Source organism: Ooceraea biroi, chromosome 10 (genome assembly GCF_003672135.1).
Source record: "Ooceraea biroi isolate clonal line C1 chromosome 10, Obir_v5.4, whole genome shotgun sequence".
Lineage (NCBI taxonomy): Eukaryota > Metazoa > Arthropoda > Insecta > Hymenoptera > Formicidae > Ooceraea > Ooceraea biroi.
The window spans coordinates 3,432,118-3,452,222 of NC_039515.1; the positions used below are offsets into that span (position 1 = coordinate 3,432,118).

General features: G+C 39.3%; 1 protein-coding gene across 7 annotated transcripts; it reads right to left on the minus strand.

Moving 5' to 3' along the window:
* Nucleotides 1-822: 822 nt before the first annotated feature.
* Nucleotides 823-20,007, minus strand: LOC105278318 (ecotropic viral integration site 5 ortholog). Of its 7 annotated transcripts, none has more exons than XM_011337327.3 (10): nt 14,816-15,188; nt 12,818-12,982; nt 11,972-12,226; nt 11,404-11,667; nt 11,057-11,321; nt 10,493-10,855; nt 9,741-10,418; nt 9,124-9,606; nt 8,949-9,047; nt 823-5,486 (listed from the first exon to the last, which is right to left on the minus strand). In XM_011337327.3, the coding sequence occupies exons 2-10, from the start codon at nt 12,880-12,882 to the stop codon at nt 5,325-5,327; spliced, it is 2,634 nt and encodes an 877-aa protein (XP_011335629.1). In that variant the 5' UTR covers nt 12,883-12,982; nt 14,816-15,188; the 3' UTR covers nt 823-5,324. The 7 variants fall into 7 exon arrangements, with proteins under 7 accessions (XP_011335629.1, XP_011335628.1, XP_011335627.1 ...); XM_011337326.3 differs by having other exon boundaries at nt 12,818-13,040; XM_011337325.3 differs by having other exon boundaries at nt 14,758-15,188.
* Nucleotides 20,008-20,105: the final 98 nt, after the last annotated feature.

The following is a 20,105-nucleotide window of genomic DNA, read 5'->3' on the forward strand; positions in this document are numbered from 1 at the left end:
TACAATTATTGTAACTTTATATTTCTACATGTCCAAACGTACCCAATCATCGCATAAAGCGCTATTGTCGCTGAATAAATATTATTCTCCCGTACATGTAACAACACGAAAAATATTAAATATCAATTATAAAAATCTACCTGACGTTAACTCCCGTGTAGAAATCAAAATATCGAATAGAGTGTAAACAATTTACGATTGCGACACCGTGTAATGCTGTCAATCGTGCAATGTAAAATTGAAAACGTTGAGTTACATACGCGAGCTTCTCCCGTGCGTTAACAGCTGAAAAATCGATGCGTCTAAATGGGGCTTTAAGGGTACTACACCCTCCGCTTCTCTTTTTCCCTCTTTATCGGCAGTGCCGGTGGCGCGAAAGGAAACGATATCGATCTAGATGAAACGCGTTATCAGAAAACGCACCCACGTGGAAAATCTTACGATGCGTTCGCGCATTATTCATCGTCAACGGGTTTTTTCAAACTGCATGCTCCCCGTGTGCGCGCATACGCGTCCCCCGCCCCCTTTCACGTTGAATAAACGTTCAACCTACTTCAAATTAACATTATAAGAAAGAGCGGGGCGCTGTAACAATTTAATTACGCCACGTATATCATGTATATTACCGTTTCAATAGGTCCTCTGAAATGTAGGGAAATGTAATAATTATTGGCAGTATTAAAATTCAAACATTTACGACTAGGTTGGACCATTAATGGAATTTATATTAACGGAATGTGACGGAAATTGTTGTTAGTCCCTTGAACGTTCCATTTCCACAGCTGCACGATATGGAAATAACGATATGTGAAACTGCGGTCCAGTTTGATCATTTCCATATTTTATTATTTCTTGTTACAAGTCGTGTCATGTTACAAAATACGAAAATTCCGAGAAAATCAATCGTTTGCTTATCCATCACTATTAAAAAATTGATATCGGTTAACGTTGGGAGATTCTTCGACGACCTGCGATTACATGTATCTAGCAAGAAAAAATCCGTCAATAACGGTCAATAAGTTTATTGTGTTCGAAAAGCATCTTTCTACTAAGACAATCTTCGTGCCGCGCAAAATTCAATAAAAAAATTACTGTAATTATTGCATTAACGATCAGAAGTGAAGTTGCGTCGATGCGCACATGTTTTCGAACGGAGTTTACGCAAATAAATAATCACGATAATTATCGTTAACGCAGAGAGAGAGAGAGAGAGGACTCGAAGGAGATAAGCGGCGTCTTCGCGGAGCGATAAAAGCGTCGGTTCGCCGCGGATTAAAATAGAATATCGTTTTTCTCGTTCGATCCAATTAATCGACCCTTCGCGCGTCGCGGCTGTCCGATCTACCGCCTGTCGAGGCTGGAGCGCTGACTCACTCGGAAAATATGTACCATTCGCACGCGCTACTTCCCTACCGATTACGAGCATTATGTCGTTAAAGATCACGCTGCACATGTATGCAAAATACATCGCGTATGCGCACGTAGAAAATACGCGCGCGCTCACACACATATACATACGTGCATCTCGCATATCGTTTCAGCGAGCTCGATACGCGCACTTAGCCGCGGCTTTCGCACGTTGTCGCACGCGATAACGCACCGATACGGATTATTTCGTTGATCAGGGGGTCCCGTCACGAACGCGTTCGTCTCTCGTCATCACGCGACGTGCGAGGAGTTCCGTTTAATACAAAGAGCCCGCTCTCTCTTTCCTTCTCTTCTCGTCTCTCTCTCTCTCTCTCTCTCTCTCTTTCTCTTGATGGTCGAACGCTAAAAACTGCGGAATGCCGCTGATGACAAATCGATTCGCGAACAGATTAATCGGCCGAGACGCGCCAGCATAGTCGCCGCCTTTCGACAAGAGCTGCACAGCTCCGGAGAGCTGTACACGCTACTAAATGATCCCCCTCCTCTCCTCTCCCCCATATCCCGTCAGTGACCTTCCATGCCGCAATAAGAACGAATGCATGCTACATCTCGGCCTGCCACGGTAGCACGATAGCCGGCCGATCGAACGTGCTGGTTTCCGCAGGAAAACGTGCGCTAAATTATTAATGCCACGGCGCGACGCATTGTAACTTCTCCCACTACACTTTGCGCTCGCGTTCGTTCTTCTTCGACCGACCGACCGGCGTAATAACGGTGCCGACATACGAAGCTTTATATTAATAATACGTAGATTCGCACTTCTCGAATGTATTCGTGAGCATCGGCAGGGTGGAGTGATAAGGCAGACGACCAAGTTACCGAGCAACGTCTCGCCTCAAGTTCTCGAGATTTGTGGAATCCCGCGATAAACGTGTCGAATGGAAGTCGCTTCATTCTTCATAAAATTCTTATTAGAAGAAGAATATATATATATATATATAATATTTATATAATATTTATACATGTATTAATAAAAATTTCGAATAAAAACGTGATTAAATTACTGTTAAAGTTGAATCGGATCAAGAATAATAATAATAATAATAATAATAATAATAACGTTGTAACTCAGAAAGCGTTAAAATTCTGGAAATTTAATTTCGCTCAAACGTGCCTTACAATTTCTGATTTTTATAATACATTCATTTGATTAACAATTCATTCGAGACACAGTCGCAGGCTTAATTAGAGATTGACTTTTCGTACTCTCGGACTTGAAGGATAAAACACGGCGGGTCTAGGACAACAATCCGTATGCGCGCATTCAATGACGCAGAAACTACAGATACGTGCAACGATACTAACAACGCGGTACTACTAGCTCACCGTCATTACTCGCACGATGCTAAGAAAATCGGATCGACTCTCTAACAACGACGCGATTGAACGTAGTGCAAAGCAGTTTTAAAACGCCATGGAGAATACTCCTCCGTGTAGAAACGCAAAACGCTCGCACCAACTGCAGACTCTCCGCTCGATCTTGCATATTTATTCTTCGTCGTGCTACTTACAATAAATACAATTGCTCGACACGTCGTGAACAGCCACGTTAACTGCGAATTCTCTACTGAGTTCCTCTTCGGTTGATTCTTAATTAATTAATATCAATTTCGGCGCTTGCTCTCGATCCTCCTACTCGCGCGACAATCGATCTCGCAAGTTTCTTCATTTCGCTGCGCAAAATACGCATGTACGATGATGAAGCGTACAATCGAAAAATACTACAAAGTTATCGTACATCCTTCGCAGAGGTGCGCAAACTTCGTTACGATGCGCTCGCATGCCAATTCGCACACATGCATGCGTGAAAGCGAAGAGAGGGCTTCCCGCGTATCGAAAGTGACTGATGACTTCGTTAACTAAGCACGGATTTATGTACGTACGGCGTGATGCGACCGCTTAAATCGGCGTTAATCGGCGCGCCGATTATTAAACGCAACAAACGCAACAGGACGATTTAGGCCAAGCGAGAAAAGACGCGCTGCAAGTAGGCTGAGATGACTCGCTGCGAAAGAAAGTAGCAACGCGTTCACATCCGAGCGCTCGCATTCGAAATAATTATCCTAGGAAGTCATTGTGAGGGGAAAAAAAACGAGCCGTGCGGGTGCTTGATTTTCTTTCTTTTTACAAGAGCTACCGATTACCTCATTCGATTTCAGTTTCGACAGTCGACGATGGCTATCGAAGCTGATTGTGGGAGGGATTTCCGTTTTCCCTTGGTGTGGAACTCTCGTCAGTTCTCAGGTTTTAACACTCGGCTTTCCCTCGTCCCTCGTAAAACTGATCTCTCAGTAATTTAAAAATACACACGTTGTGCACACTGTGCGCAAATTGCATATTATTCATAAAAAATCTTCTTTTTTTATAGACTTTTTTAAAAAATTCATTGGATATATTACAAATGATATACATATGTGGAACAATAATAAGAATCCGGTATACTCTCCTACTATCCGACAGGGTATAATATACTTTAAAGTTTTTTGACAGTCAAATTTCAATTAGAAGATAATGCACGCAGTATCTATCTATCTATTTATGTATATGTATGGTATGAATATTGTGATTTCTACTGCGATGATTTCTCTCGTGACACACATATAAATACATATATTTATAAAAAACGGTGATATATATATATTGTATATATATATACCACTACCGTCACCACGTTTTCCGGCGTTTAATATACACTTCTTAAAATGCGATTACATTTGGTATGAATTACAAAAAATACACAGAGTATATCATGCGTATAAAAACAGTTCTGCGTGTGCCACGGAATTAGTTTGAGATAATCTTCGCGCATAATCTGCGGATCGTAATCAAGCTTCGGAAAAATCGGAAAACGGAGCGAATCTAGAAACGAGATAAGAAATAATACGATTTCGTTTTCCGGGAATGTAATGAAATATTCCTTCATCACGCATTAGGTTCTACTTATTGATGAATAAATATTACATATGAAGTCTATATTTATAGAAAGAGACTGAAAATAATGGTTACGCTAATTGTTTTCTTCCTGTACGGAACGCGGCGGTGAACAACACAACGATCGACTCGATCGACCATATCTTTTTCTCCATCAATAAAAATGCAGTGTATTTTTAAACTGTGAAATATCTCGTCATCCTCAGACTAAAACTTGCGGTAAAAAATTAGCAGTCTAGACCTCGTTCAAAAATAGATTTTAGACCTCATAACAACGAGATGATCTAGATAATACACAATTGTCTTCACATGATCGTGTTCTCCAATATTCCTGTTAACTACATACTAATTAATTAATTAACTAATATATACTTTATAATACTCTTTGTGCAATATAATCTACAAAGTGTAATGATAATGTCACTACAATAATGAACGATATTTTGCTATTGTGTGAAATAACGTAGCGTTAAAATTGTTTCCTTGGTGTGACGCTAGTATGCTCGAAAAATAATGTTACTCGAAAGAAATGTGGCTTGAAATAGGAATCTGGATATCGAATCACACGAATCGTGACTTATGGTCTCATAAAAAAATCACTTTTATTTCGAGCCTCTTGCTGTTTCGGGTTCCTGATTACGATCCAGATTATCTCGGGCGATTATCGAGGGTGTCTATCGTTACTTTATTTCATTGTTTCGTTCGTTATCGTCACGTAGCGTAATTAATTAATTATTTAACGGCTAATGTGTCACGTAGCGTAATTAATTAACGGCTAATATCGTTTATATCATATTTGGCCTAGTAGTAATACACGTAAAACTAAACAAGATTATTACTGTCTAATCTCCTGTTACGGTCTAAGTGCGCGTTACTTCCTACAGCGAAAGCCGACGAACAAAAGGTCCGTACGCATCGATAACCGAGTATTGTTAGCTGCCTAATGGTCTGGTATACATAGAATTCTATACCTCGGGTGAGTTTGGCGTGGTCGTATTGATATGATCCTGTAAGCAAATTCTGAGATCCCGCTCGTCCAATTCGCTTTCAGTATCGACGCTGAAACTCCGCACGGTCTGTCCGCCGAGACCGGTCCACCGTTGTTTCCAACTCTCTAGCCTCATGACCTGCGACAGATAAAGACAATGTGAAATATGCTTTTAATTCAGAATGGGGAGAGAGACAGGAAGAGAGAGTTTCATCTGCGATGTTCCGTTTCACAAAGTATTTATTTAACTCTCGTTAATGAGGACTAACAGAAATAATCTTTGCTATTATTCTGCTATTATTTTGCTGCTGTTACAGATACCGTGAACGTTTTGCAGCGGAATAATTAACAAATGATAAAATGAACACGTCGAAGCGAGACTTTTCCATGCCATTCTCGTTCTTCGTTTGCTAACAAATTAACTTATCTATTTTGAATTGATTGAACGTGCTATGGAAGCTTAAGTTGGACAGACAAGAGAATCTCGCTTCTCGCCTACAAAGTGTGCGTCTAATATCACACATAATCGATCGTTTGAGATGAGATTCATGCAAATGAGTGATGATGCCTCGGGAAAAAAACCAAAACTCTATCCCGCGTTAACTGAGTGAACTTTTACGATACTTTCACGGATACTTTCACGCCTCTTTCACATCTATGCTTCTCTTTTTTCCTGCGAGCTAAAAGCAATAGCCGTGAATGTTTATCAGAACGAAACAGTGAACTTAATCTTAAGGAAGCATGCGATTAAACGGGAAGAAGAATACCATGCTGCATCACCACGCGGACAATACAGAAAGTGAGCCACATTTTAAGTCGAATTCGTACGATCGTTACTCGACGCTGTCTCTTGTCGCAGCTCCATATTGTAATACCATCAGGAGGACTCTCATGAAAATCAACTGAACAAAACATCCATGTAATTCAATATATTTCTTGCAGAGAGAAGCGATTCTCGCTTCGTGCAATCGTACCCGATTGAAAATTCATCATCACACCGATCGTGTCTAATAACGTATATATATGTACAAAGCTGTCGTTTTCCCGCACGCGATTTTACCATAATGATGAATTGCTAATGTAAATCTTTGTTTACGCAGTATGTAAATGAATTACGGGCGATGGTTATTAATAAATACAAGGCCTCCGAATCTGGACCGTCAAGGAAAACGCAGCACAATGAGTACACAGTCGGACTACACAGGACGACTAGTCTTACAATTAGAACGGAGGTACATCATGCCACGCACACGAGACGGTAGAAGATGATGCTTACACGTGGGTAAAGACTTACTCGAGCCAGCGCCAGGGCTCAGTCTCCGGGCTGGTGATTGGCGTGGGGAACTGAGGAGAGACAGAGATAACACAGCAATAGAGGGTTAGTCTTACACAACAATTAGTCCCTTCTGGTTAGCGTTGATCACCGCGCACGGTACCTCTACACAATAAGAATCAGCATCAGGCAATTATCATTCCTCTTGCGCGACGTAATATGCGCACGCCTGGCTTCCAAGTCGCGAGACACAATTTTCTTGATGTGTTAGCAAAATATGTAGCATCAGTTAATTAATTAATGAGTCGGATCTTTTGCGGAAGGCAGCGAGAAACTATCGGGAAAATGCGAAGCAGCGTGAAACGATCTTGATCTTTCTATCGTCGATGATGCAACTAAGAGCAGCGAATTTCCTCACTGCCTCTTATTGAATACTGATTATCAGAGGAATGTCCGATTATGCCCCACTTTCTCCTAAATCGTAAACGTACTGCTGCATTGTACTCTGGAGAAATGCTTCAGGCAGTAGCGTGTCTCGTGTTTGCCGATCGCAAGCGAAAGACGACAAAAATTTATGATTTTTTAGTAAATTACAGAAATTTTACGCAAGTGCTCGCAAGTAATGATGTATTAGCTATTAGTAGCTCGTGATAGTCTTCATGATCAATCTCTATGCTGTGCTAACTCTCATTTTTTAACGTTTGACATTATTAAATGGTACAGTAAACGAAATTGTACTATTTTACAATTTAAACTGTTGAGTGGGTGCGTGAGACATCAATAAGAATACATCGAAAGATGATGACGTTACCTTTCCGAGCTAGAGTTGAATTAAAAATTCTGATTTTTGATGGCATTCCTCAGAGCAGTGAAGATATGAAAAGCTGCGATATATCAAGCGCGCGAGTATAAATAGTAGTCTATTTACATTTAGTAGTCTATTACATTTTTAATTACGCGAAAACTCTTCATTATGGATTCACGCACACTATTCTTAATGTGTATAGGTACCTATGCAATGAGAAATATTGTGATGTGTTAAAAGGCAAAGCTATAGTCTTGTAATTATAATTAAGCATTGTTATATTAATAGCAAATATAGTTAATACGTAGAAATACTTTTTCTGCATAATTTTTTGTTATTGTAACTGTCAATGTTGCATGACTATATGCATCTTTCATGTCTGAAATTTAAAGTTTTTACAAGACAAATACAAGACAATTTTAATTGGTTTTCCACTTTTAGTAATCACTTTCTTATGCTTTTGCTACACATTTCGTCTGAATAAAAAGAGAGATGCAAGTTATCGGGAAAGATAAAATATGTTCTCACAGATTTTAATCACAGATATTTTCGTTTCCACAATCCACCAGAAGCGACAGCGTTATCAAGCGTGTTGGTTAGCGGTACATTGCAGTAAGAGGTGCAGTTTGTGCACAATTGTCTTGTAAAGTGTATGACACATCGATAAAAAGACAAGTTAGTACAGTACCTTCACGTTTATAGCAAAATGGAATGTCTTTCTCGCATAATCGGCATGAATATATAGTTTGTAAGAGTGCGGTATGTGATAGAGCACATTAAAAATCAAAACGTCCAGTTTATGTATATAATACACTTAGGAATGTGTGGTGTATAATTGTACAAATCTTAAATAACATATATTACACTTAAATAACATAAATATGTATTATATTCAATTTGTTCAGATTAACATGACATATTTAAAAAAATGACAACAGTGATTAATTCTGTAACGCGCGTGTGATTCGTCACGATATGTAAACCAGTTTATAAAACATAGTATTACATATATTTTAGAATCAACAGAAAAACATGTAATAATGCGGTGCTTCAAAAGAGAGCTAAGAGGTCTTTATTCGATATATAGTTAATCATAAATTGTTGAAAAATGCAATTATAATCACATAATCATGAAATTATAATAAATTTATGAATCTTTCACTCAACTGATTGTTCCCTCCATTATTTACCGTTAATAAACAAAAAAAACATTTATTACACTTATACAACATTTGCAATAATTTAACATAAATTTTAATAACCATAGTTGAAAATCTGAATATCTTTTATGTAACGATGAAACATCGTTACGTACGTAATATGTGATTTATATAATATATTAGATATTTACATGAAAGTTATAGTTAGTATACCTGATATTATAACAATACATGATGTAATATAAATGTTTAACTGCATTATAAAACGTAGTTCACCCCTTACTGCAATATTCAAAGATACTGCTTTCTGCGATAATGACTAGTAATGAGATCGAATGAAATGAATCTTTAAATTTCACGTACCTCAGCCTTCAACTCGGCAACCTTATCTTGGAGCTCCCTCACTTTCTCACTGTCGTCTAAATTATTCCTAAGTTCGCCCTCCGCATGCATCTCCTCGTTCTACAAATATATCACGCGTTACATTCGCCAGCTCTCTACAGTGTTTAACAATGTTTGCTTATCGAGTCTCGGTTACCTTCAATTCAAGGAGAGATATTTTCTGCGTGAGCTCCGCGACCTGCTGCGCGTGCTCGGCGTCGCGTATTCTCGCCATCATAGCCTCGTCTTTCATTTTCGACTCCAGATCGGAATACTTGTGCTGTTGTTCCCTCAGCTTGGCCGCCAGATCCTTCTCCCGAGCTAGCGCAGCTTCCAGTTCCTCCTTAAGTACTTTTCCGCCCTCGTCTTGCCTGCGGAGCTGGTTGGTCGCCACCTGCACCTGGGTTTCGAGCTCCATGACTTTGAGTCGCAGCTCCTTGACTTCAGTCAGCGCTTCCATCTCCCGGATTCTGGTCGTCATCAGGTCCTCCTCGAACTTCTGTACTTCGTGACCCCGATTCTCCCAGAAGAGCAGCTTCTTTGGTGTCGAGTCAGCAGCAGGCGTTGACTGAGCGGATCGATGCTCTTGCAAATGCCTCTGCCAGGCTGCACTTAGCTCCATAACCCTTTGCCGCAGGTCCTGTTGAGCACATAAATATCTAAGTCAACTGAAGAGAGGATTGATGAATTCAACTTTATCATTTATTTTGCAACTATTGGTCTAAATCGTCACAAATAACATATCGATATCTTAATAAACTCGACAAATCTCACCTTTAAAGATAAATTAGCTTCTGCTTCCCTAAGTTTAACAGCGATAAGTTCTTCTTGTAGATGAGCAACGGAATTGTCCGGCGTCGATTCACGCAGGGTCTTTTTGTCTTGCTCCAGTTCTTGTATCCTTCCCCTGAGCTCCCTGATCAGCGCGTCGTTCTCCGCCTCGTGTAATCGGACTCGAACCAGTTCCTCTTGTAAGCACTGTATCATCTCCTCCTTCTGCGATAACGCTTCTTGCTTCACTAGTATCTCGTTCAGCGACGACTGCCTAGACGTCACGTTCTCCTCGAGACGTATGGCCAGCGAGCTCAGTTCTTCGTGGGCCTGTTCGAGCTGATGGCTAGTCTCGAGATGCGCGTGTCGAAGCGCCGTCAGCTCTCGCTGCGCTATGAAGGCGGTCTCCTCCTCTTCCGCTCGCGACACTTGACCTCTGACCAATCTATCAGCCAATTCCGCGGACTCCGCTTCCAACAGCTCAGTCCTTTGCCTGAGCAACGTGTTCTCCGCCTTGAGTCTGCGAAGCTCGACCATCTGTTCCTGCTCCTTCATCTTCAGGATGGTATAATCCTTCTCCAGTTTCTTCATTCTCTTCGGATTGATCTTCATTCCGTAAGCAAGCGTCATAAGGCTATCAGGATCTTTCTCGGCTTTACCAGGCAATTGCTTCTGGACAAACTGTGTGGAAAGGCAAGATATTCGATAGTACTTGTTGAAGTATAGAAACACAAAATCGAGTCTGGAAATCTTACCTTCAGCATACCCTCCATGTCTAAGCTGAGCATATCTTCTTTGCCGAGATGCAACATCGCTAACGCGACTTTGAAGATGATCTCCATGCCCTCCGATAAAAAGACGTCAAAAATGCGACACGCTAAGGGAAGACTTAGCGCTGTGGTGAACAGTGTGAGGAACCAAGAGGATGCGTACATCGACGAATTGAAACCTTGGGCCGTGAAGTGAGCGTGGAGCTCGGGATGCGTGTCAGCAATTAAATGCTCCAGCTGATACATGCACACCCCTAACTCAGCCATACTCGGCTTGAACATGTCCCGTAAACGGTACTCTTGCATGAGAGCCACCAGGACAGCGAAAGCTTCTTCTTCCGGCATTTGCTGCAACAATATGACTTATATTTATATTGTTTGTAACATATAAAAAAATTAATCGTTCTCAATGCTTTTCTTCGAGCAACATGAAAAGATGGATAAATATGTATAAATTTTAAGTCAAATCTACAGAAATTTAAATACAATAATAATTTCTTACTTTTGCACATTCATTTGTCTTATGATTTAGTAGAAAATTGCATTTACCTGCATTAAAAGTAATCCTACTATAAATCCTGAACCTTGGCAGTATCCTACTTCGCGATCGTGAAGGCTATACGCTTTCATAACGTTGAACAGACTCTCCTGACCGAGACCATCTTTCTCTTTAAAGAAGTCATGTTCAGGATATGTCCTGGCAATGTCTCTTCTAATTATCCTCTCGCAGGCTGATGTTGCTTTGATGTACTCAGCGAACTGCTTCTTAACTGGAGAGTCATGGGCGCCGCTCAGTAATTGCCAAACAATTCCCCTAAAATAGTACGTGATTTATATAAATTTTAATAAAACAAATATCGCGTCAATATTACAATGTATAACAAATAATATGTTACCTGAAATGATGAGGTATGCCCTGACGAACCAATTCCTTAACGAACTCCTTCCGCTTCTTCCAATGGTAGTCCCAATCGGCCACTATGTGACCCCACAGAGTCCACGTGTTCTCTTCACCATCGGCCGGGTTGTGGCGTCGAGATGCAGCATCGCCATTTCCTGCGCTGCCTCCCGACGCCACAGACACCTGCGATGTATCGGAGCCTTTCCTGCTGTGATTGCTCTGAAGAGAATTCAGCGACTTTGCATCGGATTCGATAAGCCTAAAAGAATTAATAAAATCGTGAATATTACATTCTTATTTACATTATTTATACATTGTTTACACAAACAGTATTTTACAGTATTTTGAATAAGTGAGAGCAAGAGCATATGTTTCATGGAATGATTGAATGCGTAAGCGCCTTTACAATCATCTTTCTTTCGAGAAACATATAATTAAAGCATTAAGCGGTTTTTGAGTCTTGATCTGTTAAACTGCGACATCTAGACAGTTTGACTCAAAACTTCAAAGATAATGAATTTTGCTCGCAGCGATTTGATTACTGGGTTCGATTGATTATTCACCTATTGGCTTCCTCCAGCTTAGCTAATAGAGCCAGCTCGTCAGTTGGTATTTCCTGCGAGGGCGTTACTCGCTGCTCGCAAAGGGTGTCTGATGGTGGACTCGGGAGTATCTTGCCGGTCTGTGTGACGTTACGGGTGGACTGGTGGATGTTGTTGGTGCATAAACACAGCACGCTCATCACCTGCGGTCCATAACGTGACAGTCCTAATTGGCCGACCGGCGCGTTTACGCAATCCCGAGCGACGCTCTGGCTTCTAAAACAAGGGATTATGGTTTATGATTAAACGATGGACGTATTAATTAACGCAAAACGATTTGCGACTATATGAACAATCACAATGATCTGGTTAACCGAGTGCTTTTGCTCGTGATTGCTCATTGTAAATGCGATAAATCATTATTGCACGATTTGATCGAAATCATTTGATCGAAAGCAAGTAAATTTCAATTTTAGCCGTAAAATAATCCAGATGAATATTCAAAACGGATGTATGATGTGGACGGATAAATGCTAATCGCTGCTGATGCAGCTTCAACTTTCTGTATTAAATTTCAGTGGAAGATTGTTCAAAATAATCGCTTCAATTTGACATTAATTTTATAATTAGACCTATAGAGTCATTAATTTAATTCATTAGTAGTTCTTATAAGCTGAAGTAATAAATTATTATTATAATTAGTAGTTCGTCTTTATTACTCTTATCTCACGAGGACCAAATGATGCTTTTCTTTAATTTCAATTTTAATTTTAAGACTTCAGTCGATGCTACGGTGTCCAAGAAATGTAAGACTGAAAGAAGTGACGTATTTATCTACCAATCTATCAGCTGCAGCGCTCATTTTACCTTCTCGCGGTCTTATTTCTCCTCCAACGAGCTGCCGCAGGGGCCAACAAGCCACGAAGAACCATCGAGGCGTTTCGTTTAATTTCCCTGTCGCGATTTTAGTGTTCGCGGAAAGCGAACTTTTGCTTTACTGTTTGCACTTCCACCGTTCTTATCTTCACATAGCTATCTCAGAGTTTCAGAAATTTTACGTTACACTAATTATCGATGTACATATCTACAACTGTGCTTATTTTTAAACAAGTTTTATCTCCTTAATAATAATGTCTACAATATTGCATCAAATTGTCATCAATATTGCATATAATAATTAGGGTAGATATCATAGATTCTCACAGTTTAAATGTAAAATCGTTCGAGATATAATTAATATCTTGCAAATTACATTCGCAGGAATTTTCCTATCTTATAATAATGCATGGATATTTTTTTCACAAGGAACACTCTTGTGAAACACCGGGTATAAATGCGGCGCTCGGTGAAGCAATGCGCAAAGCTCGACACGATAGGAGATCAAGAAGGAAGCAATTAGTGCGTGTGAACGAATTAGCGAGCGAAAGAGCAGGTGAATCCGAGCCAGCTATTATGACGACCTCGCCTTGTGCCATACCGTAATGTACCGTGCGCTTAGTAAAACGGAAGCAAACGGAATATGTCAAGAATACCGTTTTACGAGCTGTGTCTCACAGAAAAATTAATGACTTTAAACTTTATCCTTCGTGCCTCTGTCGTTCTCTTCGCACGTATATATTTGAAACGCGCACTATTAAAACATGTTTCATTATATACTTTCTTATTTTGTCTACAGTAACATCTACAGTAACAGTATTTAGAAATGCGTACAAACAAGTATTACATCTCTATATTTTCTTCATTAAGTTTCTTTAAGGAAAATTAGCTTGTTATATCTTTAATTTATTACTTTAATTATACCTTTAAAATAAAATTAAATAACGATTTTATCGGAATTTTCAGCTTTTATAAATCGTGATACGATATTCAATTTCGAACGTATCATTGACTATGACATTATGCATACACATTTTTCCATTTATCTGTTTGGAATATTGCGTAGTTTAGAGAATTTCAGAGAGAACTATCTTGAAGTATTAACTTCACTTGTATTATCTTAATGTAGCGTTTATTTGCGATGAACACTTGCGCGGTGTCGTCAGAATTGCTGCGTCGTAAAAATTTCGAGTTACTATCAAGCAAATTACTGACCTGAAAGAAACGTTGCGCACGAATATAACGAGAAATATATAACTCAAGTCGTGACAAGACCATTTACGCACATAAAAGACAATGACTTGAAGAAGTAATAAATTTATTAATAGCAACTAAATTTGCTCGAAATAAAATTTATTATGTGTTTCTGTGAATCTGATACATTAATTCTTCTCACTAACTATACTGATAGAAAGTCAGATACCATGCGATATGTACCGACACTATAGCTGCTAATGATGTTCTAACGTGTAAAAAATCACATAAAAATATTCTGATCATCAAGATCATTTAGATCAGAAAGTGAGAAGTGTTCTTCAATGAGATCTACTAAAAAAAGTTATGACTCACGACTCAAGATTTTGTTGTGACGTAATAAGAGCGTTTTTTCCTCAGATAATCTATACTGTAGTGAAAGGATGTAAAACCAAAGTCGTATGGCGAGCTACAAGTGATTCAATGCAAGTTATCCGTATGTAATAATAGACCAGCGATTTATGCACGCCTGCTCATATCATGAAGCTACCTTCAATATTACATTTGTATCGACATTTGATGTTTCACCTAATCTTCCGCACGCAAGAAGTAACGCTCGATGAACGAGGGGCAACAAAAGGGCAATGCAAAAGGGCAAACGAAGTAGTATAACGGAATCGTCATGCTAGCTACTTGGCTATCAGATATATCAAGCATATATGAAGGATCAAAGTAACCGAGTCGGCACAGTTTTCAGTTTCTCATTCCTGCGCACGCACGGAATGTCATACGCACTCCTGACTGCTCTCGCGAGACCGGAACCGGAACCGAGCTTGGATCGCTGCTCAGCTCGCGAGTTAATTCGACGGTCTCGTTCAAAAAATGATGTACAGAAAATAATTAAGATAAATTGTGTCGTCGCACGCGAATAAGCGGCCGGGACAGATAACTTTAATCGGAATGCGTTCGCACGGATGCCCGCGGTTCCTCTCTCGCCTCGATGGAGACGCGAGCTCTCGCTCCTCCTCTCCTCCCCGTTAGTGAATCATCAAAACGATTGACCCGACCCGATCCGATATGTCATCCACTTGATCCTCTGATCGTCAACCGGCACGGTGGGATCCGGCTAGGCACGTACTGCCGGAAAGTACGAAATGGTTTGAGGGGTCGATGCAGCCCGCGCAGGCCAGGCCGTCCCACATGCGCAGCGACGTCCGCCTCGTGACAAATAAATAAAAGGATTTTACCGTACGTGAACCGCTGGTCGAGGATACTAGGTTTCTCGGATGAAACATTCCAAAAAGTTCCCAGGCTGCATTTTAACAAGGTCCTCGCTAAATTGATGCAGAAGTTCTCTTTGGAGAGATCGTTTGCTCCTTCTGTCTGGACCAGCCTCGTTTAACCGATCGAATATTCATCCCCTTCGTCCCTTTTCTCATCAATTTGCGAGCTTATCAATTATCGTTATCTCGAATTCAAAAGCTTCCCAGTGCGAAATTAATCAGCAGCTTCAGCAGCTTGAACGATTCATAAGTGCATGCGAGAAAGAGAATGGAATTGTCTCATTTTTATTGTAAGCTATCTTGATGACGGGAAGCACACTGCACGACAAAGATTAAACTTTAATCTTGAAAGTGGCTTGATACTATTTCAAAGATAATTTGTTTTCGTTGTTTCGTTGCGTTCTCTCTTTTTCTCTCTCTCTCGCTCTTTGAAAAATATAATAAACGAAATAAGATAACCCTGTAGCAATAATTGCGGCTCCTGAATATTTTTCTTCTCGGAATAGCGAGAGGGTGCATCACGAGTGCACACGGATAATATATCCGCGCGTATTCGTCATCGTTCATCACCGGAACGGTCGTCTGCTCGTGACTAGATTGTATCATGGCGTAACAATTTCGGTCTCCGTCATACGAAATCAGCCGCCAGTATTTTCAATGTTCTCTACCTGTTACTTTCGTAACACGAGTACACACAGCACGCGCGTTCACACGATCGCGTCATATTCGATGAGTAACAGACGATTTTTTTTTCAATATGTCCATTGCCGCGCGTGTTTCCACAAACGATTGCGATATTAACACGTGACGTGCCGCGTCGGCTGCGAATACGGCAGTTTCTTAATTATAAATAATTAATGAAATTCAATTTCAATTATTAGTTTAATTTAATAAACGCATTTTATTCGATTTTCTGCGCGCGTGGTATCCCATTGCATTTGAGGACGCTTGATTACGTATCTTGACGTTATTTTATTGAATATTATAAAATAAAGCATCCTGTCCATTGTTCAGTACGTTTATGACAAGAATTGGTAATTTAATGATTTTATCAAAATTGAGAGGAAAATTTGGAGAATCGGAAAAATGTTTCCCTTCTTGTTTATTGATACCGATCTGTAGCGAATAGATCGAGGTTTCACCAAATTATAAAATAAAACGGTTTCTCGTATATTCATTTTCTTTTTTACTCATAGATGCACATGTTCATCTGCAGGAAATTACCAATTAGGTAATGCTATCCCTGGAATTTTACACGTCACTTACGTGGCTACAACAGTTATGCAGGATAATCATCGCTTGTGTGACGAAGGGGCGTAAACCTCACGTGTCTTTACAGAAAAACAATTTAAAAAAACGTGATTGTATGTGTACTAGTCACATAGAACTTCAATCATATATAACGGTCTATCCAAATTAATGCACGACAAAAATAATAATTTTCACATGACACATCATATACAGTGAATGTACTTTTGTCCACGATATTTCTATTATAACAACAATATATTGTAGAACTTTTTAACTCTAGTTGATATTTTAACATATAGCAATAGTAATTTACAATAAATAACCAAATTTGCGTAATCAGTCGCCCAAAAAGTTGAAACGAGTTTGTAACATTCCTGTCTTATAGCAATGCTGCAGAAATGTATCATGAGAGGTCATCGATAAATAATTTTATGTGCAGAGAGTTTATATATGTACTGTGACTAAATATTCTTATAATTGCGCGTATATTAATATATAAATATCCGTACACATTAATAAAAAAAGAAAAATTAAATTCCGCATTTAATAAAGTCCGATGAATCACTTGTGTGCAGACACACCTAGGTACGTTATTACGAGCGACGCGTTTCAGTCGGATTGGCGTTATTTTCGTGCTTAATTGAGGTTGAGAAGATACTTCTTCGCCAGAGATATCATTTTACCATCAAATGAAAATTCGGAGCATTTGAAGATAAATATATTTCATAGAAACCCGAAGTGTTCCACAAACTTCTTGTTCGTATCAGCAATATTAGCTTCAATAAAATTTTATACTTACTGAGTTAAAGAATTTACCATGTCGCGAGGATGATTCTTCTGTTTGTACTTCGTTTTAGCAAACATCATAGCGAATCTAGTATAGGCTCGGAAAGTGCAATTTACAAACAAATTTACAACAGTTTTACGTTTTCTATACTATAATAGCAAAGCTATCAGTAATATATGCAAATGCAGACAACGAGCAAATTTTATCTGCTCTAGTTGTAGCCTGTATACGACTATTGACTTCGACTGTACACAGCTGATTAACTGAATTTAACGTCTTCGACATTAAGCACGTTTACTTATGTGAATATCCATATAAACCTTGAACCTTTTGTCGTTGATATGTTTGCCAATAAATCACCAGATCAACTTCCAAAAATACATATGTTTATACGTTGGCCAAGTTCTCGATTTTCTCTATCTCGGAATAATATTTGTTTTAATCTTTATATCACGTAAGTGGGCCATTTTATTATTCATCAAATTACTTGTCAATCAGCAGATTCGAAACGCCATTAGATTTAGGATAAAGCAATCTCGATTAGCATAAAACTACGAGGCTATTACGACCGACGCAAAGGATTCGATCATGATAATGAACGAATTTGAATTACATTTAGATGACTGTAAAGCTTACGCGTGACGTAACCGCTCACTTTCCGTTTCCGCACGAAAACAATCGGACGGGATAACAAAGGGAAGAAATAAATACTGAATTATTGCTCCGTGAATCACTGACATTTAGCTAATACTGAAGACCCTTGTCTCTGCTTCCAAATTTATCTGACGTAACGCGTATATATCGTCGAATCAGTAAACTGACAGACACCTTAAAATTGTCCAGAGACAGATACACCCCCCCCCCCTATTTTGACACGAACCAGATTTCAATGAGTGAGTGAGTTAATTAATTTAAAATGTATAAATTAAAATTGAACATATTTATATACAAAATAAATATGTAAGATATATAAAATTAAAAATATATGACACACATTACATATATTAATAACTTATCGGAAAACATTCTAATAGAATTCTAACATTAATTTGTTCATAAATTACGATTAACTGATATAATTCTTAATATATTGATATAAAAAAATATTTAGAGGAGCACATGGCAAGAATTATTATTTTTTTATACCTTTTTAAATACCGTTTTGTTATTAATAATTACTTTATAATTTTATAATTATACTTTATGAAAAGTCAGATTTAAGACGTATCAAGGAACGTACTGCACTATAAAAATTTATTCTTGCGATTACCCCTTTTACACATCTTATTAAAGTAAAATCAGTGTATGCAGTGCAAGTGCCTTCGTATCCCGAAAGGAAATTTCGTCTAATTAGGAACTTAACGACGTATAGAAAAAAGATGGGTAAACGGTAAAGTATCGAGTATCTTTGTTAGTCTCGCGGAAAGCTCAAGCTTTGTCCTTTACAGCCCTGCGCAATTTTCAAGTAGCCCACGGACTTTCACGCAGTTCGATACCGTTTCACTTTACAGTTTCACAACAGTACGTGAAATAGCAGAAATTAGTACTGCTACATTATGCTCATTCTCCTTTTCTCACGCGGCAACGCGCTAACTTTATCGTTGTGGAAAACATCAACTTTGAGGTCAACATATCCGCAAAACGTTACTCTTTTCCTTTGCATAATGAAAATGAAATTATTGCAAATAAAGTGATAAATATTATACTCTGTTAAAGAAAACAGTTTTTAATTGACATGTGTCAAACTAATTGTAAAACTGAACGTACTTTGTAAAACTTATAAACATTCTTAACAACATAAATTTAGCACTTAATTTCTTTTAACTTTTAACGAATTTATTCTTCCTGATTTCTGCAATATACTTAAATAAATTGTAAGTAAAGATACTAGTTGCTTTTGTTACCTAAATAAATCTTTTAATCAAAGGTGTTTCGGCTTTGTCTTCCTGCTTCCTCATTTCGCAATATTTGTCCTCAAGCCGAAATTCAAAGTATCAAAGACCTTTCGATTTCTAAAAGGCAGAAACCGAATATCGTACATCCAAAAAAATTTGCTCTTCTCTCATCTCGCTCCGCCAAGCGCGCTTTCTCAACTTTTTCCAAGATCGACTAATTTGAAAAAGAATTAATTTCCAGGAGACCTTCTCTCCTCAACTTTCCACCCACTTCACCCACCCACCTTCACGGCATCTCGGCTTGCCAGTTAATCCAGCGATCTCGATTACGATGATGGAAACGACATGCTCGCGCAAAAGGGTCGCTGCTTCATAAAAGACGAATAGATGACGGGGATAGTAATAATATAATGGTAACAACAACAAAAGGATGCGCGTAGCGAGAACAGCTCCACAATTGGAAAGGGGTACGCGAGCCGTTACTCGTATTAGCAAACAAACTGGTTGTCACAGGTGGACGGCCGATTTTCGCAGCCATCTGGTTTCACCGTGTCGAATATATGTTCCTGGGTCGCTTACCTCAGTGAACCTCGTGTTGCCACGTGTCGACGGTGGTCGCGTGCCAAAGGAGGAAGCGCCAATTCCGGCCGAATTCGCGGACTGCCGAGCGAAACGGGACGCAGGTACGTTACGGCCAACGAGTGTATACGCGGCTGTCACCACTCAAAACTGTCATTACGATGAATTTGACCATGTGCAATGTTACCAACAAACAGAGACACTCTGTAACCAATTCATTCGCCGAGGTGCCCCCCACGTCGCCGCGGATCAAAAGATGGCTGACGGCGATGTCGCGGCGCGCCGGAGCG